General features: G+C 42.4%; 1 protein-coding gene across 6 annotated transcripts in view; it reads right to left on the minus strand.

The window, feature by feature from the left end:
• The window catches only part of KPNA6 (karyopherin subunit alpha 6), a 54,102-nt gene that overhangs the window by 6,392 nt on the left and 25,313 nt on the right, over positions 1-22,397 (minus strand). For all 6 annotated transcript variants that reach the window (XR_007472469.1, XR_007472468.1, XM_033422289.2 and 3 more), the window contains 12 exons: positions 11,343-11,476; positions 10,450-10,542; positions 9,945-10,044; positions 8,631-8,725; positions 7,711-7,842; positions 6,103-6,191; positions 5,098-5,197; positions 4,396-4,559; positions 4,138-4,216; positions 2,436-2,561; positions 1,990-2,117; positions 784-962 (listed from right to left, as the gene is read on the minus strand). Coding sequence is in view for 4 of the 6 variants with exons in the window: in XM_033422289.2 (XP_033278180.1) it covers positions 784-962; positions 1,990-2,117; positions 2,436-2,561; positions 4,138-4,216; positions 4,396-4,559; positions 5,098-5,197; positions 6,103-6,191; positions 7,711-7,842; positions 8,631-8,725; positions 9,945-10,044; positions 10,450-10,542; positions 11,343-11,476 (1,419 nt within the window). In the remaining 2 variants the exon portion in view is untranslated. The remainder of the gene's footprint in view (positions 1-783; positions 963-1,989; positions 2,118-2,435; positions 2,562-4,137; positions 4,217-4,395; positions 4,560-5,097; positions 5,198-6,102; positions 6,192-7,710; positions 7,843-8,630; positions 8,726-9,944; positions 10,045-10,449; positions 10,543-11,342; positions 11,477-22,397) is intronic.

Consider the following 22,397-nt stretch of genomic DNA (forward strand, 5'->3'; position numbering starts at 1 on the left):
GTAATTCGAAAAGATACATGCACCCCAGTGTTCATAGCAGCACTATTTACAATAGCCAAGACATGGAAGCAACTGGAGTATCCATCAACAGATGAATGGATAAAGATGTGGTGCATATATATAATGGAATATTACTCAGCCACAGTAAGAATAAAATAATGCCATTTGCAGCAACATGGATGGACCTAGACATCATCAAACTAAGCGAAGTCAGTCAGACAGAGAAAAGACAAGTATCATATGATATCACTTATGTGGAATCTAAAAAATGATAAAAATGAACTTATTTACAAAACAAAAAAAGACTCACAGACATAGAAAACAAACTTATGGTTACCAAAGGTGAAAGGGTGGGGAGGGATAAATTAGGAGTTTAGGATTAGCAGATACAAACTACTATTAACAAAACAGATAAACAACAAGGACCTCCTGTATGGCACAGGGAACTATATTTAATATCTTGTAATAAACTGTAATGGAAAAACAAAACAAAAGAAAGAAAAGAACTTGCTGCTAAAAACTCAGCTGAAAACATGCCTTCCGGCTCCTGATTCTATTATCAATTCTGGAGCTTTATTTTTGCATCTGTACCATAACCTACTTACTAGGTAGAGCCTATCAGAAACAGAACTCATCTACTGCTCCTCAGAGGAAATGGAACTGGTGGGATAAAACCTTGCATTCAATGATGACCCCCTCAAAACACACACCCTCACATATGTATACTATTTCAGAGTTTCTCTCTACTTACAGCAGAGGTGAGGTTGGGGAGAGGGCACCTACCATAGGCTTCCTCGATGAGGCCACAGTAGGGATTGACCCCTGAGCCACTGCGCTTGCCCTCTTGCTCTCCGAGCCGAAGGATGTTCTCCAGTCCATTGAGGGCGACTTGCACAATCTTTGAATCCATCACAGTCAGCAAGTCACACAGGGGTTTGATGCAGCCCAGGGAGACCAGGTACCTGAGGGGCAGAGACCAGGTAAGTTCTAAATTAAGACAAGGCAAGGGAGGTGCCAGGCAGGTGCTATGGGGCCTCTAGGTCTCCCTCACACACATCGATGCTCTCAGCAATTCACTCTGACTGAGCTTTCATAACCATCCATCCTTTATCTCAAACTCATCACCCTCCCAATGCTACTGGTTTAGTTCATTTCCATGTAGAAGGCTGCCATGGATTCCTCCTCTTTGTCTCTAATGTCTCCTTGCTGCAGTATTACCTACTTTGAACACATCATTTCCCTGCCTAAAATTTCTGTAGTCCCAGCTCTACAGTCATAACAATACAATCTGGCTCCTAACCTTTTCTAGCTTCCCCTCTCATTATTCCCTTCCGAGAATATTACATTCCAGTCAAACAGTAAAGGTCTCCAGGTTTCTGATTTTTGTACCTTTACTTATGCTTTTTCCTGTCCAAAATGCCATTTACAACCCTGTATCCTCAAAAGCTTCACTCAGTGGCTATCCTTTCTCCTAAGGTTTTATTTATACTGAATATATTCCCCTTCCTAAGCTACAAGCTGAAGGCAAGGCACTTCTCCAATTCCCATCACTCCTACTCAAGTTGATAATGGAAACCAAAATCAAAGAGCATCCTCGCACAAAATAGCTTTCCTATTTGCTTCTCCCAAGTATCACTGCCAAAAATGATTTCCCAAAGAAGCTGCTCTGAATGAGCCATAGCATGGTTCTCTTTCATTTGTATGGATAATTGAGAATTACGTAGATTTAAATTCTCTTGAGGGTAGAAAGAGGCAGAGGAGAGAGATGTCTGTGTCATAAGTTTCCATTCTCCAGGAGGGAAAAGAGGTACATGGTTTATAGGAATCTACTTCAGATTCCCATGCTACACTCTAGCAGCTTACCAGTTAAACCCTACTGGACAGGGGCAGACCTATCCCAGAAAAGGCAGTTTAGAGGTCACATGTAAACTGTGAGCCAAGAGGTAGAGTACACATATCACTCAAGACAATGGGAAAGGACTGTGATACCTGATTTGTTCAGGGGTTCCTCCTGATGTGGCATTGGTGATGGCCCAGGCTGCCTCTTTCCTTGTACGGAACTCGGCTTTTTGAAGGATTTCAATCAACACAGGGAAGATATTTGCATCTATGACAGCCTGAGAAGAATTGGGGGGTGGAGGGTGGGGTGTGGGGGAGGAAAGAAAGTCACTTCAAGAAGGATAAGCAAATCCAGACCCCAAATCAGCTAAAAGATTAAGACATCTTCCCCTTCCTGAAAGTTCTTTTCACATAGGTAAGACGCTACAGAGGAACCTGGCTTCTGTTACACAGAATCTTTGACTGATAGCATCCATTGACCCCAATTTCAAAAGGGAAATAAAGTTTTTCTTCTAGAGGGCAATATCCCGCAATGTCTCATGTCCCCAGGCCTTTCTACCTGCTGCCCCCCACAACTTCCCTCCTGCTTGTTCTACCTGTATCTGAGCCCTGTTGCCAGCAGTGATATTTGAAATGGTCCAACAAGCTTCCTTTCGGATTGACTCCTTGGAGCTGCTCAGCAAGTGGAGGAGGCAAGGGAGGGCTGAACAATTAAGAATGACCTAGAACACCAAAAGCACAGGCAACAAAAGAAAAATTAGATAAACTGGACTTAATCAAAATTTAAAACTTTTGGGTACCAAAAGACACCATCAACATAGTGAATTACACAAATCACAGAATGGGAGAAAGTATATACATATCATATATCTGATAAGGATTAATATCCAGAATATACAAAAAAAATTTTTTTAAATGCAGGTGGCCAATAGGCACATGAAAAGATGCCAAACATCACTAATCATTAGGGAAATGCAAATCAAAACCTCAGTGAGATACAACTTCACGCTTATTAGAATAGTTATCCTTAAAAAATCCAGGCAATGCAAGTGTTGGTAAAGATGCGGAGAAATTGGAACCCGGTACACTGCTGGTGGGAATGTAAAATGGCGCAGCCATTGCACTGTTTTGTGTGCAAAACAGTATGGTGGTTCCTCAAAATCTTAAACATAGAATTACCATATGATCCAATAATTCCACCTCTGGATATATACCCAGAAGAACTGAAAGCAGGGACTCAAACAGATACTTGTATGCCAATACTCAATGCAGCATTATTCATACTAGCCAAAAGGTGGAAGCAACCCAAGTGTCTACCAACAGATGAGTAAATAAACCAAATGTAGCATATGCACACTTGGAATATTATCCAGCCACAGAAAGGAATGAAGGTGTGACATGCTAAAATATGGATGAACCTTGAAAACATTATGCTAAGTGAAAGACGCTGCAACAAAAGGACAAATATATATGGTTCGGCTTATATGAGGTACCTAGAGTAGTCAAACTCCTAAGAGACAGAAAGTAGTATGGTGGTTACCAAAGGATGAGGGGAGGGGGAAATGGGAAGTTATTATTTAAAGGGTACAGAGTTTCAGTTTGGAATGATGCAAAAGTGGTGGAGATGGATGGCGGTGATGGTTGAATAACAATGTGAATGTACTTAATGCCAGTGAACTATACTTAAAAATCGTAAAAACAGAAAAAGTTATGAATATCTGTACACACAGGCACATGCATGCACACACAAACACAAAACAATGACCTAGAAAATGAGTGTGGGCTTGAGTGAGACTGCTCACCTGTAAGAAATTTGTTAAGAATCCCACAGAATTATGCAAACTACTCAAGACGCAAAGAATACTCAGATCTCTAGCCTTTGAACAGAGAAACACTGTATACTGTGCTCTCAATGGAAGTGTTACTAACAGGAGAGTAACAAGAGACATGGGATTCTAAAGGTCTAGGAAGCAGGGGTGAGGTTCCATAGCTTTTAGTATTTCAAAGGTACCGTAACTCAAAATCTGTTAACAATTACTTTACAATGTCCCAGGTAGTGAGTCAGGTTATTCCATTTAGTTTTTCTTCAATAGCACCCAATGGATGATGACTTGCTTCCAATTTATAGAAAAAAGTGAAGGCAACCAAGTTGCCCCCAAATAATATAGAAAGTGGCAGAGCTGGAATTTTTCACTCAAGCCTATGCTTTCTCTCCTATATCATGTTGCCTCCTACCAGGACCAAAGTCTGTGGCAGGGAAAGATTTTGTCCATAGACAGCTGTCCTCCTCCTCCTTACCTGGGTCTGGATGTCATCCCCGGTGACGATGTTACCCACAGCTCTCAGAGCAGGAGAAGCCACTTTGTTATCGTTGTGCCTACAGAGGAGGGCGATCTGATCAGTAGAGGGCCAGCACATGGCATTCAACTCAGCTGACCACCAAGGCCAGCAGCACTCATGGCTCCAGACCTTTGGATAGGGCAGCAGATTGCTGACTGTAGTTCTGAGTTGGAGAAGCTTAGGGAATCTGTACCCTTTCTGACTGAGATCACTCACATTAGAAGTTCGACCAATCTCCGGCAGACTCCAGAGTCTATGACTGCCTGGATCTTCTCGTTGGGGCCATCAGACAGATAAGAAAGGGCCCAGCAAGCATCTGCCAGCAAGTCTGAGTCGCTGCTGAAGAGTAGGCGAGACAGCACAGGCAAACAGGGGGAGACCTGTTGGAAGCAGAGAGAGAGGGACTCAGGTGGACACGGTTACATCATCTCTACCACTAACCCTAACATCGCTGAGCCCTCCTCTACTTAGTAGGTCTAAGACCTGGAGATTTCTACTACATTAAGCCATCAGGCCCACATTTTCACTTTACCATCCAGGCATATGAGATCACCTACTTCATTGACGACTGCCTTTTTCAGTTCCCCAAGGATGAGACTCTGAGGGTTCCCCAAAGACTTGAAAACTCCCATATCAAAATTCCTCCATATGAAAAAAAAAAAAAAAATTCCTCCATATGAAGGAACCTGCTTTCACTCAGGAATTGGTAAGAAGCTCTCTTGGGACTTCCCTGGTGGCGCAGTGGATAAGACTCTGTGCTCCCAATGCAGGGGGCCCAGGTTCAATCCCTGGTCAAGGCACTACATCCCACATGCATGCCACAACTAAGGAGCCCACCTGCCGCAACTAAGACCCAGTGCAAGCAGATAAATAAATAAATAAATTTTTTTTTTTTTTTAAAAAGAGAAGCTCTCTTACCTTTGCAAACTCTGGGGGTGGGTTCTTGCCTCGGCACAGGTTTGACAGGGCCCAGACTGCATTCCGTGTCATTGTCAGTCGTGTGGACTTGGTAAGTAGCCTGAAGGGGACAGCAAAGCCAGATCCTGAGCAATGATGCTCTTTTCATAGAGCTGTTGCCTACGAACCCCAGGAGCAAATCCAATCAGACCCCTAAGACTCTAGAAGCCTGTTTCTTCCTACCCATAGATTTAAGTTAAGTGAGCCTGTTTGGCCCCGGAGGCCGACCTACATCTTCACAGAGGATTAGGACCAGCTGTGGCTTATTAAGACCATAGCTAATAAGGACAAACAGAGGGCTGGACTGTGAGTAAGCATGCTAAACGTTTAAGATAGGACATACTGTGCCCTTAACTGCGGCCACAAGTTCTAAACAAGAGTATTGTTGTCTTTGGAAATAAAAGCTGAAGGTTTAGTGTGAGGGCTTTAGCCATGCACTGTGGATGATTTTCCGTGACAGGCCCAAGGAGGAGTTATAATAGTAGCCTATGAGATTGTGGCCTCTCAAGAAAGGCTCCTTCCTGTTTTGGTTTAGACGTAGCTCTGTTATAAGGGTACAGAGGAAGGGATGGGAGCGTCCAGATGACTCTGCAAGGGGTCTTAGATCTGTGGCTTACAACAGAGCTCTCCAATGTACTGGGCATAAACCCATAGCAAATCAATGCATTCCGTAGAGAAGGTTAGATTCTTCCAGGTGGGCTAGTCCTTCCTCTCTCCTCTGGCTCAACAATGAGACAGGTATGACCAACATGAGATTCTACAGTGCTACAAAGTGAGGAAGCACAAGACACAGACCAGTGACACAATCTTCTTACTCTCAAAAGATACTATCTTTTACTCTGGCAATGAGAATGCACTTCTATCATTTTTGTATTCACTCATCGTCTTAAGGTAAACTGCTCCCCAAAGATCTGCCGCATGGCTGCCGGAAAGATACCCCAGGTGCAGATGATAATAATTACTCACGTTAGCAAAGGATTAAGGATGGAACAGTTCAAGACGTAATCTCGGCAGACGGAGCTGTCTCCAGCTATGTTTCCCAGTGCCCAGACTGCCTAAAAAAGGGACGATGGAACTGTCATCCACAGAGCCTAGAGGCTTCTGTGAGTACTTTATACTCACAACTACAGAGTGACACCCACCAGTAACCAGGACAAACACCCCATCAAGACCTTAAACACACTAAATAAGCTCAGGTACCCTCCTTGTTAAAACTGAGCACTTGCTCTATTTTAACTCTGAGAGTTCCTGGTTCACTGGGGGAGGCAGGCTGACATTGTACTGCAGCCAGAGAAGCCAGACCAAGACCTCCTTGTCCCCACCCCCCAGAAAAGGAGAAAATGATGGGAAAATTGCATTCTTGTAGCCTCATAGGACCAACCCTATATGTAGTAATATAGGAAAAAACCCTAGTACCACTCTCCACTTCTATCCAACCAGTGGAAGAAATGGAAGTTGGGTTTTTATGATCTGTAGGTGCTGAGAAATGGGTATTGTGGTGTCTTTTTTCCAGCACCACCTCTGATGCTCAATGTGTGGAGTTTTTTCTACACCAACAACCAATTCTCTGATACCAACTGTGTCAATTCAGTTAAATTCTGACAGTAACTCGGAGTTAGGGCAGATCCCACAGGCTAGGGGCTCAGTCCCACAAGACTGCCCTCAATTTAGATACTAGCTGCAATTCCCAGGTGCTACCCATACTTCTTACCAACTGGCTATAAATTCAGGAGTTCCACAATCTCCTCCTCAGGTTCAATAATTCACTAGAATGATTCACAGAACTCAGGAAAACACTTTACTTACGTTTACCAGTTCACTGTAATATATACAACTCAGGAAGAGCTAAACGGAAGAGATGCACAGGGCAAGGTATGGGTTGAGGAGTGGGGTTGCACAGAACTTCCAAGCCCTCTCCAGTCACGTCACCTTCCCAGCACACTGAGTGTTCACCAACCCAGAAGCTCTCTGAATCTCACTGTTCAAGCCTGTTTATAACCCAATCTCTAGCCCCTCTAACCTCCCTGGGGAGGGTGGGGTGGAGGGGTGGGAAGAGTGGGGGTGGGGTGGGGCTGAGAGTTCCAATCCTCTAATCCTAAATTTGGTCTTTCTGAGGACTAGACCTCCCTTCCTGAAGCTATCTAGGGCCCCACCCGGAGTCACCGCTAATGCGGTGACACAGAGACTCAAGGTGTGTCCCAAAGGGGCTCTTTAGGAATAACAAAAGACACTTCTATCACTAAGAAAATCCCAATGTTTTTAGGAGCTCTTTGCTCTTAACCTCTTAACTGGGGATAAAGACAAAATATACTTTATATTATACCACTGGTACCATCAAGAATTAAGCCAGGGCTTCCCTGGTGGCGCAGTGGTTGAGAGTCCACCTGCCGATGCAGGGGACACGGGTTCATGCCCCGGTCCGGGAAGATCCCACATGCCACGGAGAGGCTAGGCCCAGTGAGCCATGGCTGCTGAGCCTACGTCTCCTGTGCTCCGCAACGGGAGATGCCACAACAGTGAGAGGCCCGCGTACCGCAAAAAAAAAAAAAGAATTAAGTTAAATTTGGGCATTACCTGTTCCTGTACATCCTCAAAGTCCGAGTTAAGCAGCTCTATAAAAATGGGGACAGCCCCTGCTTCAATGACAATTTTGGTCTGCTGAGAGGTTCCAGAGGCAATGTTCGTTAGAGCCCAGGCAGCTTCAAACTGAAAGTGAGATTAAAGCCATGAGTGAGAGGTCATTCCAGATGAGCAGCCGTGCCTACTAGCTGGCTCAGCAATAAGCCTCCTGCCCCTGACTTAAAAACAAAAACAAAAAACCACACAAGCCTTTCCCTCTCCACCTTTAAATGATAGGAAGAGGTACTGGCAGTGATATAACATAATGGGGAGACAGAATTGGGCTTCCATGGTCCCAGGTCTAGTCCTGCAGTACCACTGCATCCATGAATCCTTTGGCAAGTCACGTTTTTATTTCCCGAGCTTCACTTTATTCATCTCTGAAACCAGGATAAGAGTGAGATGGGTCTCTAAAAGTCCCTTCCAGCCAAGTTTCTAATAAGTTCCAATGGATTGACTCATTACCCATTTGTGAGAAGAGAGACCCAGAGAAGCTAAATGGTTCACCTCAGGGTTAGGAGTGGACTAGAACCTCTAGGGTTGGCCAAAAAGTTCGTTCAGGTTTTTCTGTAACATCTTACGGAAAAACCCGAACGAACTTTTTGGCTAACCCAATATATTTATATTTATAATTTAAAATATAACCTCTGAATAATCAGTCTGTCATATTCTGGTATCTTTCCTTTGAGATTGTTTTAGGGAAGAGTTTGTGGGTCTCTTATTTGATTGAGGTCAAGACCTCTGAGGTAACAGCATCTCTTAAATGTTCCCTCAATATCTTGTCTATATCCTAAGAGATGTGTCTGTAGAAACATGCCTCTACAATTTCTCGGCAAAAGGGCTTTCATCTGGTAACTCTCCACCCCAGGCCTCACCTGTAATGTACAATTCTCATTCCTCTTCAGAAACTCCACAAACCGATCCACCACTCCTGGAGTATTGATAACTTCATCTATTGGAGGACTAGGTTCTGGAAGAGGGAGAGGAAAAGTCAGGAGAGGCTCTGACTAATGCTTTCACGGGGGTAAGTCCACCATCCTTCCTAGATACTCCTGACCATCCTTCTAAACATTCCCAAACTCCCTTTTGGTGAGGTAGTTTTAACAATAGCTGGTCATGGGGCTTCCCTGGTGGCGCAGTGGTTGAGAATCCGCCTGACAATGCAAGGGACACGGGTTCGATCCCTGGTCCGGGAAGATCCCACATGCCGTGGAGCAACTAAGCCCGTGCGCCACAACTCCTGAGCCTGCGTGCCGCAACTACTGAAGCCTGTGCACCTAGAGCCTGTGCTCCACAATGCGAAGCCACCGCAATGAGAAGCCCGCGCACTGCAATGAAGAGTAGCCCCCGCTCACCGCAACTAGAGAAAGCCCGCATGCAACAACGAAGACCCAACACAGCCAAAAATAAATTAATAAATAAATTTATATATATATAAAAAAAAAACAATAGCTGGTCATTTTTGAACTGTATAAAATAGCTGAGATGCCAAAGAGTAAAGCCAATCCTAATTTAACTATGCTCACCTTTGGCTTCCTAAACCTAAGCAAGTAACTAACCTTACTTACCTAAGCAAGTAAAGAATTAAGGGAGAGAAGACCAAGGGAGGAGCAACCCTAGTCTAAATGCTTCCCTTCCAAGACCAGCATTCTTTTCTTGGGAGGAAGAAAAGTCAGGGAATATTTTTCCCATCATACATCAAATTTTTACTGAGCACAAACTATGTGCCAGACATGGTTCTGGGTATCGAGGATACAGTAGTGAACAAAACCAAAAGTCTATGCCCTCGTAGAGCTTATATCCTCGTGATGAGAAATATCCTGGTATGTCAGAAGGCAGTAAGTGTAATAGGAAAAAAAAAGAACAGGTAGGGCAGGGTAAGGAGACTGAAAATGCTGCAGGGGTGGGGGGAGCTGCAATTTCTGATAGTGTGTCAGGGTAGGCTTTACTGAGAAAGTAGGATCTGATCATAGAAATGTAGCAGCTGTCACACAGTTATCTGCAAGTAAAGGATATCAGGCAGGGGAAATAGACAGTGCAAAGGTAAGAATGTGCCTGGCTTGTCCAAGGACACCAAAGCCAGCAGGGCTACAGCAGAATGAGTGAAAGGGAATAGTTGATGAGGTCAGTGAGAAGAAACAAGACGCTAAAGTCACGCAGGGCCCCCTGCGGAAGACTAGGCTTTGTACCTTTGGAGAGCAGTTTTCGGAATTTCTGTGTGGTTGCTAACTGCAGGTCAGAATCGTCAGAAAAGAGCATCTCCACCATCTCTCTTGTGATCACGCTCTCCTAGAACATAAAACAGGTTCACGACTTTGCAAACCAATACTAGAGCCAGATATGAGCTCATAATCCTGTTTGGAATCCTCCTTTCTAAAGACTTGAGGGCAAGAGGAAGGGGTAACAGCAGGCTCAGAAGGTGTTTAATCCACAGCTGCTTCAAGTTGGAACATTTGGAAGTGATTCTTAACCTCTGAGGCAATTGATAGCTTCCCTTAAATGTTTCCTCTGGTGTTTCCATCAGAGATGAATCCTTACTGACTCCTTAAGTTGACCACCTACAAAAGGGCCCATGGAATAAAGAGCTTAGCATGGTTGTTGGTAAAGCTAACTAGATGATGTGAACTGACCAATTTCTGTTCTGTAGAAGCAGGTACTTCCCAAGCTTGCCTGGGAAGCTTGCAAGGGTCTTACCCCAGTGGTAGAGCTCACATAGGAGTCCATGAGGAGACTATCGAACATGGCGGCTTCTTCATTAATCAGCTCCACATTTCTCCGTTTAAAAAGCTGAAAATAAAGAGAAGAGACGGTGGTAAGACTTCTTACCGAAACAAAGAAAATAAAGTATGACCCAATGTTAAATTATGGCATAACTGTCAAGGAATGCTACTGTATGAGAAAATGCCAAGCTTAATATACTGATATGGAAAGATATTCAAGGGCTTTACTTTCTATGTTATAGATTGTTTACATTTTTGGAGAACATTTTTATAAGCAAAAAAAAATCTTTTAAAATTCCTGTGCCCTTTGTATAAAAGGTGATGCATATAAAAGGCTGTGAAGGAAAGAAATAATGGTAAAGCAAAAGGGTGGGCAAAAGCAGGTTAGCATCTAGATCTGGGCAAGGAACCAATTTGGTGGTGGCGTGTGGTGCATGGTGCGTGGCAGTGTAGACGATGAGGCATTAATACAATCTCAGTTCTAGGGAGACTTACAAAGAATGGACTCAAGAAAGAGAAGTAAGGCAGCCCAGATGGCTGACAAAATTCTTAAAGGGCCAGGCTTGGGGCTGGGCCTTGACGGCCAGATCTAACAGTGACTACTGGGTAAAAACAAGGGGTTAGCACTAGAATGTTATATTGAAGATATAAATGATGTCCAAGTTGTTCTAAATTATGGAAAAGGAATAAGGGACAGTTCTTTCTCAAAGCTTCCAAAATTTCTTTACAACAAAGGAAGCTGGATGAGCGGCCCACAGAGATAAGCTACTTTCCCAAGAGGAAAGTGAGAGTGCAAGGTGGAGGTCAACCATGGTGGCTGGCCTGCCTCCCTGAAGAGCACGTTTGAGAATACTTGGGCTAACCCACTTGTTGCTCCCGTTTCTGCTTCCGGAGCTGAATGCCCTCCTCCTCTCTTCTTCGCCTCATTTCCTCAGGGTTTAGGGCATTGTTCTTATAGCTCTTCATTCGATAATTGTCTTTCCCTGGGCTCGCCATGGTCTCTGGAAGAAGGGAAGATACAAACATATTGGCAAAGGCTCTTAGGAGGACAGCATTTCCTTCTCACCGGCTTCTTTCCCTACCCACCCTCCCCTTCTCACGGGGACTCACAGGTTCCCAAGGAGGCCTAATAATCTCGGTAACTGCACCTGACATCTCTAGTACCACCCACACACAAACAACAGTCTCCTTTAATCATAACAAACTTATTAAGTAAGTGCTATTATAGCAATTGATATAAGCAGAGGAGTTAAAAGGTGTAGGCCCTGGAGGCAGATTGTGTGGGTTCAAATACCGGCTCTTCTACTTGTTAGCTGTGCAACTTTCAACAAGTTGCTTTAACCTCTATGCCTCAGGAGCTCATCTTTAAAACAGGGATATAATAATTCCTATTTCATAGAGTTGTTAGAAGGATTATATAGCTTAATACATGAGCACGGAGTTGTTAGAAGGATTATATAGCTTAATACATGCAAAGTACCATTTAGAACAACAGGCATATGGTAAATGCTCACAAGCTATGATCACTTCTATGACAAGACAGAAAAGTTATATGACTTGCCCAATAAACTCAAATATATTTAACCTACCCAGGTGATATACGTTATTGTGTACCCAATTCAGTGGAATACCATGTATTTTTTTTAATAACTCATGTGGCCACCCATCTATATTTTAAAGAAATTTAAAATTTTATTCTGTAATATTTGCTACATACAAAAAGATGAAACATAATGTAAAGTTACCAAGCAAAATAATACAATGAGCATCTGTCAACTCACCACTAAACCTAAGAACTAGATTATTAATATGCCTGAATCTAGTAGTAGGGTCTTCCCCTATCCCAGGCGCCTCCATCCCCACTCCAACTCCAGCCAAAAGAAAACGGCTATGATGAATTGTCATTATCTTTGCTTTTGTTTTTATTAATCACATATATGTTTACCCCTAAATACTGTATCATACTATGTTTAGTCTACTGAGAATTGTCGCCCCTCCACTGGGTTTTTGTTTTTTTCTTTTTGCGGTACGCGGGCCTCTCACTGTTGTGGCCTCTCCCATTGTGGAGCACAGGCTCCTGATGCGCAGGCTCAGCGGCCATGGCTCACGGGCCTGGCCGCTCCGTGGCATGTGGGGTCTTCCCAGACCGGGGCACGAACCCATGTCCCCTGCATCGGCAGGCAGATTCTCAACCACTGCGCCACCAGGGAAGCCCCCTCCACTGGGTTTTTAAGATTCACCCATGTTTTTGCATGGAGCTGTATTTCTTTAATTTTTCCTATGTCATATTATTTTACTGTATAAACACATCATAATTTATTTGCATTTCCCTGATGATTAGTGATGTTGAGCATCTTTTTCATCAACGTGTTGGCCATTTATATGTTTGCTTTGTAGAAGTGTCTATTCAGGTTCTCTGCCCATTTTTAATTGCATTATTTGTGTTTTTTTGCTATTGAATTGTGTGAGTTCCTTATATATTTTGGATATTAATCCCTTATCAGATATATGGTTAGCAAATATTTTCTCCCATAGGCTGCCTTTTCACTTTGTCGACCATTTCTTTTGCTGTACAGAAGCTTTTAAGTTTTCTAGTTCAAGATTTCTCGTTTATGTGATCCTACTTATTTATTTTTGCTTTTGTTGTTTGTGCTTTTGGTGTCATATCCAAAAAAATCATTGCCAAGACCAAGGTCTTTTTTCCTGTGTTTTCTTCTAGGAGTTTTAACAGTTTCAGGTCTTACAATTAAGTCTTTAATCTATTTTGAGTTGGCAAATAACATCTTAGTCTTCACTTCCCAGACCCTCTGAAATAGTCTGCAGATCATACTTTGAGAACCCCTGCTCTAAGGAATGAATTGCTGGGTTTAGGCAAGTAGATGTTAAACTTCACCAGATAGTATCACATTGCCTTCCAATGTGATGCCAATTCACACTAGCTCAGCAATACGTACCAGGTTCCCACTGATGTATATCCTATTACTCAGAATTATCACTTTTGCCAATCTAATAAGTATAAGGTACTTCACTGGGATAATGATTTGTATTACTAATAGGGTTAGATTTTATGTTTATTAGTCATGTTTCCCTTTCTGTGAAAAATATCTGTTTATGGTACTTCGAATATTTTTCTATTGAACTACTTGTCCTTTTCTTATTGATTTATAGTTCTTTAGATATTCTAGTTATTAACCATTTGTTAGTTATTTGTATTACAAATATTTTTTAGGAGTTTGTATCTTTTCATTTTTTGCAATTTTCACTTTATGGAGTTCTTTAACAAGTTCTTAATTATAATGTAGTTAAATTTTTCTTTAATACTTAGCTTTTTCTGTGTGCCTTGTTAATAAATCCTTTCACGCTCCCAAGGTCAGAAAGATACCCTCTCATGTCTTCTGAAAGTTTTAAAGCTTGCCCTTTACATGCCAGTGTTTCATATACATGAAATTTGATTATTTGTGTATAAGCTTTAGGAAGTTAACACAAAGTCTGAACATTAATGACTTAGGTACACAGGTTAGGGAAAAAAAGAAAGAGAAATCATACAGCAGAGAGAATCAACAAGGCAAAACTTGGAACTTTCAAAGATGAAAAATAGTCAAGTCTCTGGTGAGATTTCTCAAGAACAAAAGAGGACACAATGTTAGGTAACTAAAGAGACTGAAAAGCGAATATGAACAACTTTATGCTAGCTAACATGTTTGAAAAGACAAATTCCTAGAATAATATAACTTGCCAAAAGTGACTCAAACAGAATGTGACTAGCCTTATAACCATTAAATATACTGAATCAGCACTAAAGAATATTCCCACAAAGAAAATGCCAGGTTTAAATGGTTTTACAAATGAGGTTTTAAAATAAATATATAAATTTATTTATTTATTTTTGGCTGCATTGGGTCTTCGTTGCTGTGTGCGGGCTTTCTCTAGTTGCAGCGAGCGGAGGCTACTCTTCATTGCGGTGCGCGGGTTTCTCATTGCAGTGGCTTCTCTTGTTGCGCAGCACGGGCTCTAGGTGCGTGGGCTTTAGTAGTTGTGGCTTGCAGGCTCTAGAGCTCAGGCTCAGTAGTTATGGAGCATGGGCTTAGGTGCTCCATGGCATGTGGGATCTTCCCGGACCAGGGACCAGGGCTCAAACCTGTGTCCCCTGCACTGGAAGGCAGATTCTTTTTTAAAAAATTAATTAATTAATCAATTAATTTTTGGCAGTGTTGGGTCTTCGTTGCTGCACACAGGCTTTCCCTAGTTGCGGTGAACGGGGGCTATTCTTTGTTGCGGTGTGCGGGCTTCTCATTGCGGTGGCTTCTCTTGTTGCGGAGCACGGGCTCTAGGTGCGCAGGCTTCAGTAGTTGTAGCACGTGGGCTCAGTAGTTGTGGCTCGCGGGCTCTAGAGCGCAGGCTCAGTAGTTGTGGCGCATGGGCTTAGTTGCTCCGCAGCATGTGGGATCTTCCCAGACCAGGGCTTGAACCCATGTCCCCTGCATTGGCAGGTGGATTCTTAACCACTGAGCCACCAGGGAAGTCCTGAGCTTTCTTTTTTTTCCCATAAATGTATTTATTTTATTTATTTTTGGCTGTGTTGGGTCTCCATCGCTGCGTGTGGGCTTTCTCTAGTTGCGGCGAGCGGGGGCTACTCTTTGTTGCAGTGCACGTGCTTCTCACTGTGGTGGCTTCTCTCGTTGTGGAGCATGGGCTCTAGGTGTGGGCTTCAGTAGTTGTGGCAGGCGGGCTCAGTAGTTGTGGCTCATGGGCTCTAGAGCACAGGCTCAGTAGTTGTGGCACATGGGCTTAGTTACTCCGTGGCATGTGGGATCTTCCTGGACCAGGGATCGAACCTGTGTCCCCTGCATTGGCAGGCAGATTCTCAACCACTGTGCCGCCAGGAAGCCCCCCGGGCTTTCTTTCTTTCCTTTCTTTTTTTTTTTTTTGCGGTATGTGGGCCTCTCACTGTTGCGGCCTCTCCCGTTGCGGAGCACAGGCTCCAGACGCGCAGGCTCAGCGGCCATGGCTCATGGGCCCAGCCACTCCACAGCATGTGGGATCCTCCCGGACTGGGGCACAAACCCGTGTCCCCTGCATCGGCAGGTGGACTCTCAACCACTGCGACACCAGGGAAGCCCCCCGGGCTTTCTTTTTAATTGCAGTGAGCAGGGCTACTCTTCACTGCAGTGTGCAGGCCTCTCATTAAGGTGGCTTCTCTTGTTGCAGAGCACAGGCTCTAGGGCGCAGGCTTCAGTAATTGTGGCAATGGGCTCAGTAGCTGTGGCTCGTGGGCTCTAGAATGCAGGTTCAGTAGTTGTGGCACACAGGCTTCGTTGCTCCACGGCATGTGGGATCTTCCTGGATCAGGGATCGAACCTGTATCCCCTGCACTGGCAGGCATGTTCTTAACCACTGTGCCACCAGGGAAGTACCGGAAAGGACATTCTTTTGATAACAATACCAAAGAAGGATAATATGAGAAGGTCCTACACTTTTCCTATATCACTTATGAACAAGGATACAAAAATTCTAAATAATATTAGAGGGAGGTGGGGGAGAGATAAATTAGGAGTTTGGGATTAACATATACATACTACTATATATAAAGTAGGTACACAACAAAGACCTGTAGTTCACTGTATAGCGCAGTGAACTACACTCAGTATTTTGTAGTAACCTATAATGGAAAAGAATCTGAGAAAAAATATACATATATATAAATGTATAACTGAATCACTTTGCTGTACACTTGAAACTAACACAACATCGTAAATTAACTATACTTCAATAAAAAATAAAATAAAAAAGATAATGAAATAACATCATTAACTGTACTGAAAAAAACTGTCAAACTAGAATTCTATGCCCAATGAAAACACTTTCAAAAATGAAAGTGAAATAGACTTTTTCAGACAAAAGCTGAGACTCTGTCTCTAGCAGACCTGCACTAAAGAAATGCTAAAGTTGTTCAAGCAGAAAGGAAATGATACCAGAAGGTAACTCAGATCTTCACAAAAGGAAGAATACTAGAAATGGTAAGAAGTAGGTACATATACAATAACTTTCCCATTTAAAAAATTTCCTTAAACCTAAGAAGATAAAATGAGAATTATAAAAAATAATCCAAAAGAAAGCAGGTAAAGAGGGAAAAAAGAACCAAGAACATATGACAAATAGAAAACAAACTCATTTCCAGAGTTACAACATTATAATATTCAAATGTCCAGTTTTAATTTAAAGAAAATTACAAGGCATACAAGGAAAGAGGGGAGTATGGTCCATTCAAAGGCACAGAATAAATGGACAGAAACTTTCCCTGAGGAAGCCCAGACACTGGACAAACTAAGACAGACTTTCAAACAACTGTCTTAAATACACTCCAAGAGTTAAGGGGAAAATATGGAGAAACAACTAAAGGAAATCAGGAAAACAATGCTGAACAAAATGAGAATATCAACAAATAGAAAAGGAACCAAAGAGAAGTTCTAGAGTTGAAAAGTATAATAACTGAAATGAAGAATTCACTAGAGGGGTTCAACAGCAGATCTGAGCAGGCAACAGACAGAAGTAGCAGGCTTGAAGACAGGAAAATTGAAATTATGCAGTCTGAGCAGAAAGGGAAAAAGAATGAAGAAAAGTGAACAGAACCTAGGGATCCATGGAACTCCAACAAGCAAATCACAATATATGCATTTAGGGAGTCAAAGAAATGGGAGGGAAAGGGAAAAAGAATTCTGAAGAAATAATGACAGAAAATTTCCCAAATTTAATGTAAGACATGAATGTACCAATTAATCATGAGAAAAATTCAGACCCACATCTAGATACATAATCAAACTGTTGAGAGCCAAAGACAAAAAGAAAATCTTGAAAGCAGTAAGGAAGAAGTGACTCATCACATACAAGCCAACTTCTCATCAGAAACCATGAAGTCCAGAAGGCACTGAGATTTTTAAAGTGCTAGAAGAAAAACTGTCAAAGAATTCTGTACCTGACAAAACTGTCCTTCAAAAACAAGGGAGAAACTAAGAAATTCTCAGATAAAAGCTGAGGGAGTTTGTTAACCACTAGACTTGCTCTATAAGAAATGCTAAAAGGGAGTCCTTCAAGTTGAAAATGAAAGGAAATGAAAGGACACTACACAGTAACTTGAAGGCAGTAAAGGTTAACCACATGGGGAAATACAAAAGCCAGTATTATAGGATTTTTGGTTTGTAATGCCACTTTTTATTTCCTACATGATTTTAAAGAAAAACATATAAAATAATTATAAACCGATGCTATTGCGCACACAGTATATAAAGATATAATCTGTGACAGCAACAATATAAAGAGGGGATTGGAGCTGTACAGGAACAAAGTTTTTGTATGCTCCTGAAGTTAAGTTGGTATCAATCCAAACTACATTGTTATAAATTTGGGATGTTAAATGTAATCCCCATGGTAAGCACAACCTCTCTATACAAATACATACACACACACAAAATAAAAATATTCACAAAGGAAATGAAAACAATTCACTACAATAAACCAACTAAATACAAAAGGCAGTAATAGAGGAAGAAAGGGACCAAAAAAGCATAAGGCATATAGAAAAAAAAGAACAAAATGGCAGAAGTCCTTCCTTACCAGTATTTACATTATAGTTTTTTTTTTTTTTTTTTTGGCTGTGCCACATGGTTCAGGAATCTTAGCTCCTCAACCAGGAATCAAACCTGGGCCCCCAGCAGTGGAAGCACAGAGTCCTAACCACTGGACCACCAGGGAATTCCCGAGTAATTACATTATACTTAAATGGATTAAACTCTCCAGTCAAAAGGCAGAGGATTAAAAAAACATGATCTGGGCTTCCCTGGTGGCGCAGTGGTTGAGAGTCTGCCTGCCGATGCAGGGGACGCGGGTTCGTGCCCCGGTCCAGGAAGATCCCACATGCCGCGGAGCAGCTAGGCCCGTGAGCCATGGCCGCTGAGCCTGCGCGTCCAGAGCCTGTGCTCCGCGACAGGAGAGGCCACAACAGTGAGAGGCCCACGTACCGCAAAACAAAAAACAAAAAACATGATCCAACTATATGCTGCCTGCAAAGACTTACTGTATATCCCAAAATGCAAACAAGTTGAAAGTAAATGGATGAAAAAAGATATTTATGCAAATGGTAACCAAAAGAGAGCTGGGATGGCTATACTAATATCAGATAAAAAAATTTAAGTCAGGGCTTCCCTGGTGGCGCAGTGGTTGAGAGTCCGCCTGCCGATGCAGGGGACGCGGGTTCGTGTCCCGGTCCGGGAAGATCCCACATGCCGCGAAGCAGCTGGGCCCGTGAGCCATGGCCGCTGAGCCTGCGCGTCCGGAGCCTGTGCTCCGCAACGGGAGAGGCCACAACAGTGAGAGGCCCGCGTACCGCAAAAAAAAAAAAAAAAAAAAAAAAAAATTTAAGTCAAAAACTCTTACAAGAGTCAAAGGAGGACATTACATACTGATAAAAGTATCAATTCATCAAGAAGATATAACAATTATAAATGCACCAACTAGAGCCCCAAAATATATAAAGCAAACACTGACAGAAGTGAAGGGAAAAACAGTTCTACAGTAACATTTGGAGACTTCAATACACCACTTTCAATAATGAATAGAACCTAGACAGAATATCAATAAGGAAATAGAAATCTTTAACATTATAAATCAGGTAGACCCAAAAGACATAGAATACTCCCACCCAACAACAGCAGAAAACGTCTTCTCAAGTGTGCATGGAACGTTCTCCAAGACAGACCGCGTTAAGCCATAGAGAGTCTCAACAGATTCTAAAAGACTGAAATCAGACAAATTATCTTCCTTCACCACATGGAATGAAGCTAGAAATAAATAACAGAAGGAAACTAGAAAATTCACAAATATGTGGAAACTACAGATTCTTAAATAATAAAGTTGGAGAACTCACACTTCCTGATTTCATAACTCACTACAAAGCTACAGTAATCAAAACTGTGTGGTACTGGCATAAGAATAAACATATAGATCAATGGAATAGAACTGATAGAAAAGAAAAAAAAAAAAGAATTGACAGAATAGAACAGAGTCCAGAAATAAACTCACACATCCACAGCCAGCCAACTGATCTTTGACAAGATGTCAAGTCCATTCAATGGAGTAAGAATAGTCTCTTCAACAAAAGGTACTTGGACAACTAAATGTTCAGATCCAAAAGAATGAAACTGGATCCCTAGCTTACACCATACATAAAACTCAAAATAGATCAACAACCTAAATATAAAAGCTATGACTATAAAACTCTTAGAATAAAACATAGGGGTGGGACTTCCCTGGTGGCACAGTGGTTAAGAATCCACCTGCCAATGCAGGAACATGGGTTCGAGCCCTGGTCCGGGAAGATCTCACATGCCGCAGAGCAACTGAGCCCATGCACAACTACTGAGCCTGTGCTCTAGAGCTCGCGAGCCACAACTACTGAACCCACATGCCACAACTACTGAAGCCTGCATGCCTAGAGTCCATGCTCCACAACAAGAGAAGCCACCGCAATGAGAAGCCTGCACACCGCAAGGAAGAGTAGCCCCTGCTCACCGCAACTAGAGAAAGCCCGTGCACAGCAACGAAGACCCAACACAGCCAAAAATAAATAAATAAATTTATACATATATAAAAAATATAATAATGGTCAAAATGGTGAATTACATTTTACACAAAAATTGTTTTAATTGCAGCATATGTCCTCCATTTAAATCTAACATACAATCCCGGTTTTAACATTTTCTTTTTCTAACATTCTGTATTTGTTTATTTGCATTCATTCATCACAGGGCCAATTATATTAACTATATTTTCTTATTTTCTGTGTTCCTGATGTTCTGGTACTTGGGGGCCTTACAAACCCAGGAGAGACTGCCACTCCCACGGCTAGCTAATTCCCACAGATAACAATGTGCCTAAGAGCATGCCTTTGCAAAGGAACCAATCCAGAGTCATATCTACTTTATCTTGCCTGTACACCCAGGAGGCAATATTCCTGTGCTTCAATCATCCCAGGGCCCAAAAAGTAGTAGGCAACTAGAGACTACTCTCATAGCCCAAAGCCCTCCAGAATTATTCAAATTAGCCAGTCCTAAACTGTTTACTCTGCCCTGCCTTCACTTTCCCTCTGAAGCTCCAGGCTCTGGCCTAAACCTTCTGCTTGCTCCTGCCCCTTCTGCCTCCTGACAACCCTGGTGTCTTCCTCTGTGACCCTGTGTGGCCAGTGGTGACCCACTTCCCACCCCCTAACCACCCTGCCCCAACCAGACCTGTGAGTATAATAAACTTCTTCCTTACAAACCTCATTCTTGCTTCCTCCTGTGGCCTCAGTGACTTTATCATACCTTACTCAATATTTACATTTTAAAAACAATCTCATTATTTTAAAAAACTGATAAAAGTGAAGGTGATAATGTTGAAGTATGAGTAGAGGAAGCATTACCAGCTTGGTTCTTTCTCCCTTTATAGGCATTTCTCATCCTCTAAATTTCTTATCTGAAACAGTTAATAAAAGTATTGCAAAAGGGATGAAAAATAAGCTTTATAGGCACACAGAAAGAGATAATTAACTCTAATATTGCCTCTTTTCTGGAGTGGTTGGGGTGATCATGATGAGAGTTGAAAAAGAAAGCTCCCAAAGGCAAGATTAGGGCTGGTTCTTCAAGCAGGAGATCACCTTGAGGACACAAATGGAATAAAGTACATAAATGTGAGGGGGAAGAGTAGTCTATAAAGAGAATCTGAGTGAAAAAGAGATACAGAATGGAAGTTGAGGAGAGAGCTGAAATAAGGAAATGAAACTTCAGAGAAGGTGCCTCTGTTCATTCTGGAAAGTAGCTAGGCAAACCAATAGCAGCAGCAGGGTCTTACAAGGTGCAAGTTTCCACATCCACTTGGCAAAGCCCAAGTCCATTTACTGTTTAAAAGTTCTAGGGGGCTGCAGTGGCCTCCCTCTGGGGTCCCTGATTACCCGTATGCCTGGAAACAGGCACAGGACAAATTTCTAAAGGGAGCATTGTGGACTGCTCTCCCCCATACCTGACACATGGTTTTTCATGACTCTGAGCCTGGGCTCTCCCAGAGGGCTCTCTTCCTTCAAGAAGAGCTGACAGTGAAGCTGGAAGGAGAACCAGGCTGTATTTCTTTAGTCACCATGGTGACAAGAAACTATCACAAATATGTGCTTATGAATTCACTGGAGAAGCCAAGCAGGAGGTTAGACTGGAAGGAGGAACATTTGCAGAAGCACATCTGGAATCAGCAACCAAAGGAATGCTGGACGCTCATTCAGGGACTATCAGGCAGAGGGGCTTTTTTCATCATGCTCTCCCTTACTTGCTGAGCCCAGATCAAGAAATCCACAATACAAATATATCAATACCTTTTCAAGCATCTGACTGTCTCAGGTAGCCTTTGAGTTTTCTTAGTCAAGGAACTCTCTCAAAGTGAATAGTTCCCTTAAATTGTACCTCTCATTTCTAGGAAATAACTGGCTAATGTTGCCATGCATTTTCTAAGCTTTGAGAACCAAGGAACTAGCAATAAAAATACAAAATAAGTACAGACCCTGTTACGGCCTGAATTGTACTCCATCCCCCACCAATTCATATGTTGAAGTCTTAAACCCTAATACCCCAAAATGTGACTGTATTTGGAGATAGCATCTTTAAAAAGGTGATTACAGTTAAATGAGGATACTGGAGTAAGGCGTAATCCAATATGACGAGTGCCCATATAAGAGAAGATTAAGATACAGATGCACTTAGAGGGACAACACCATTTGAACACGAAAACTGCCATTTGTAAACCAAAGAGAGAGGTCTCAGAAGAAGCCAACCCTGCTAACATCTTGATCCTGGATTTCTAGCCTCCAGAACTATGAGAGAATAAATTTTTGTTGTTTAAGCCACC

Source organism: Orcinus orca, chromosome 1 (genome assembly GCF_937001465.1).
Source record: "Orcinus orca chromosome 1, mOrcOrc1.1, whole genome shotgun sequence".
Lineage (NCBI taxonomy): Eukaryota > Metazoa > Chordata > Mammalia > Artiodactyla > Delphinidae > Orcinus > Orcinus orca.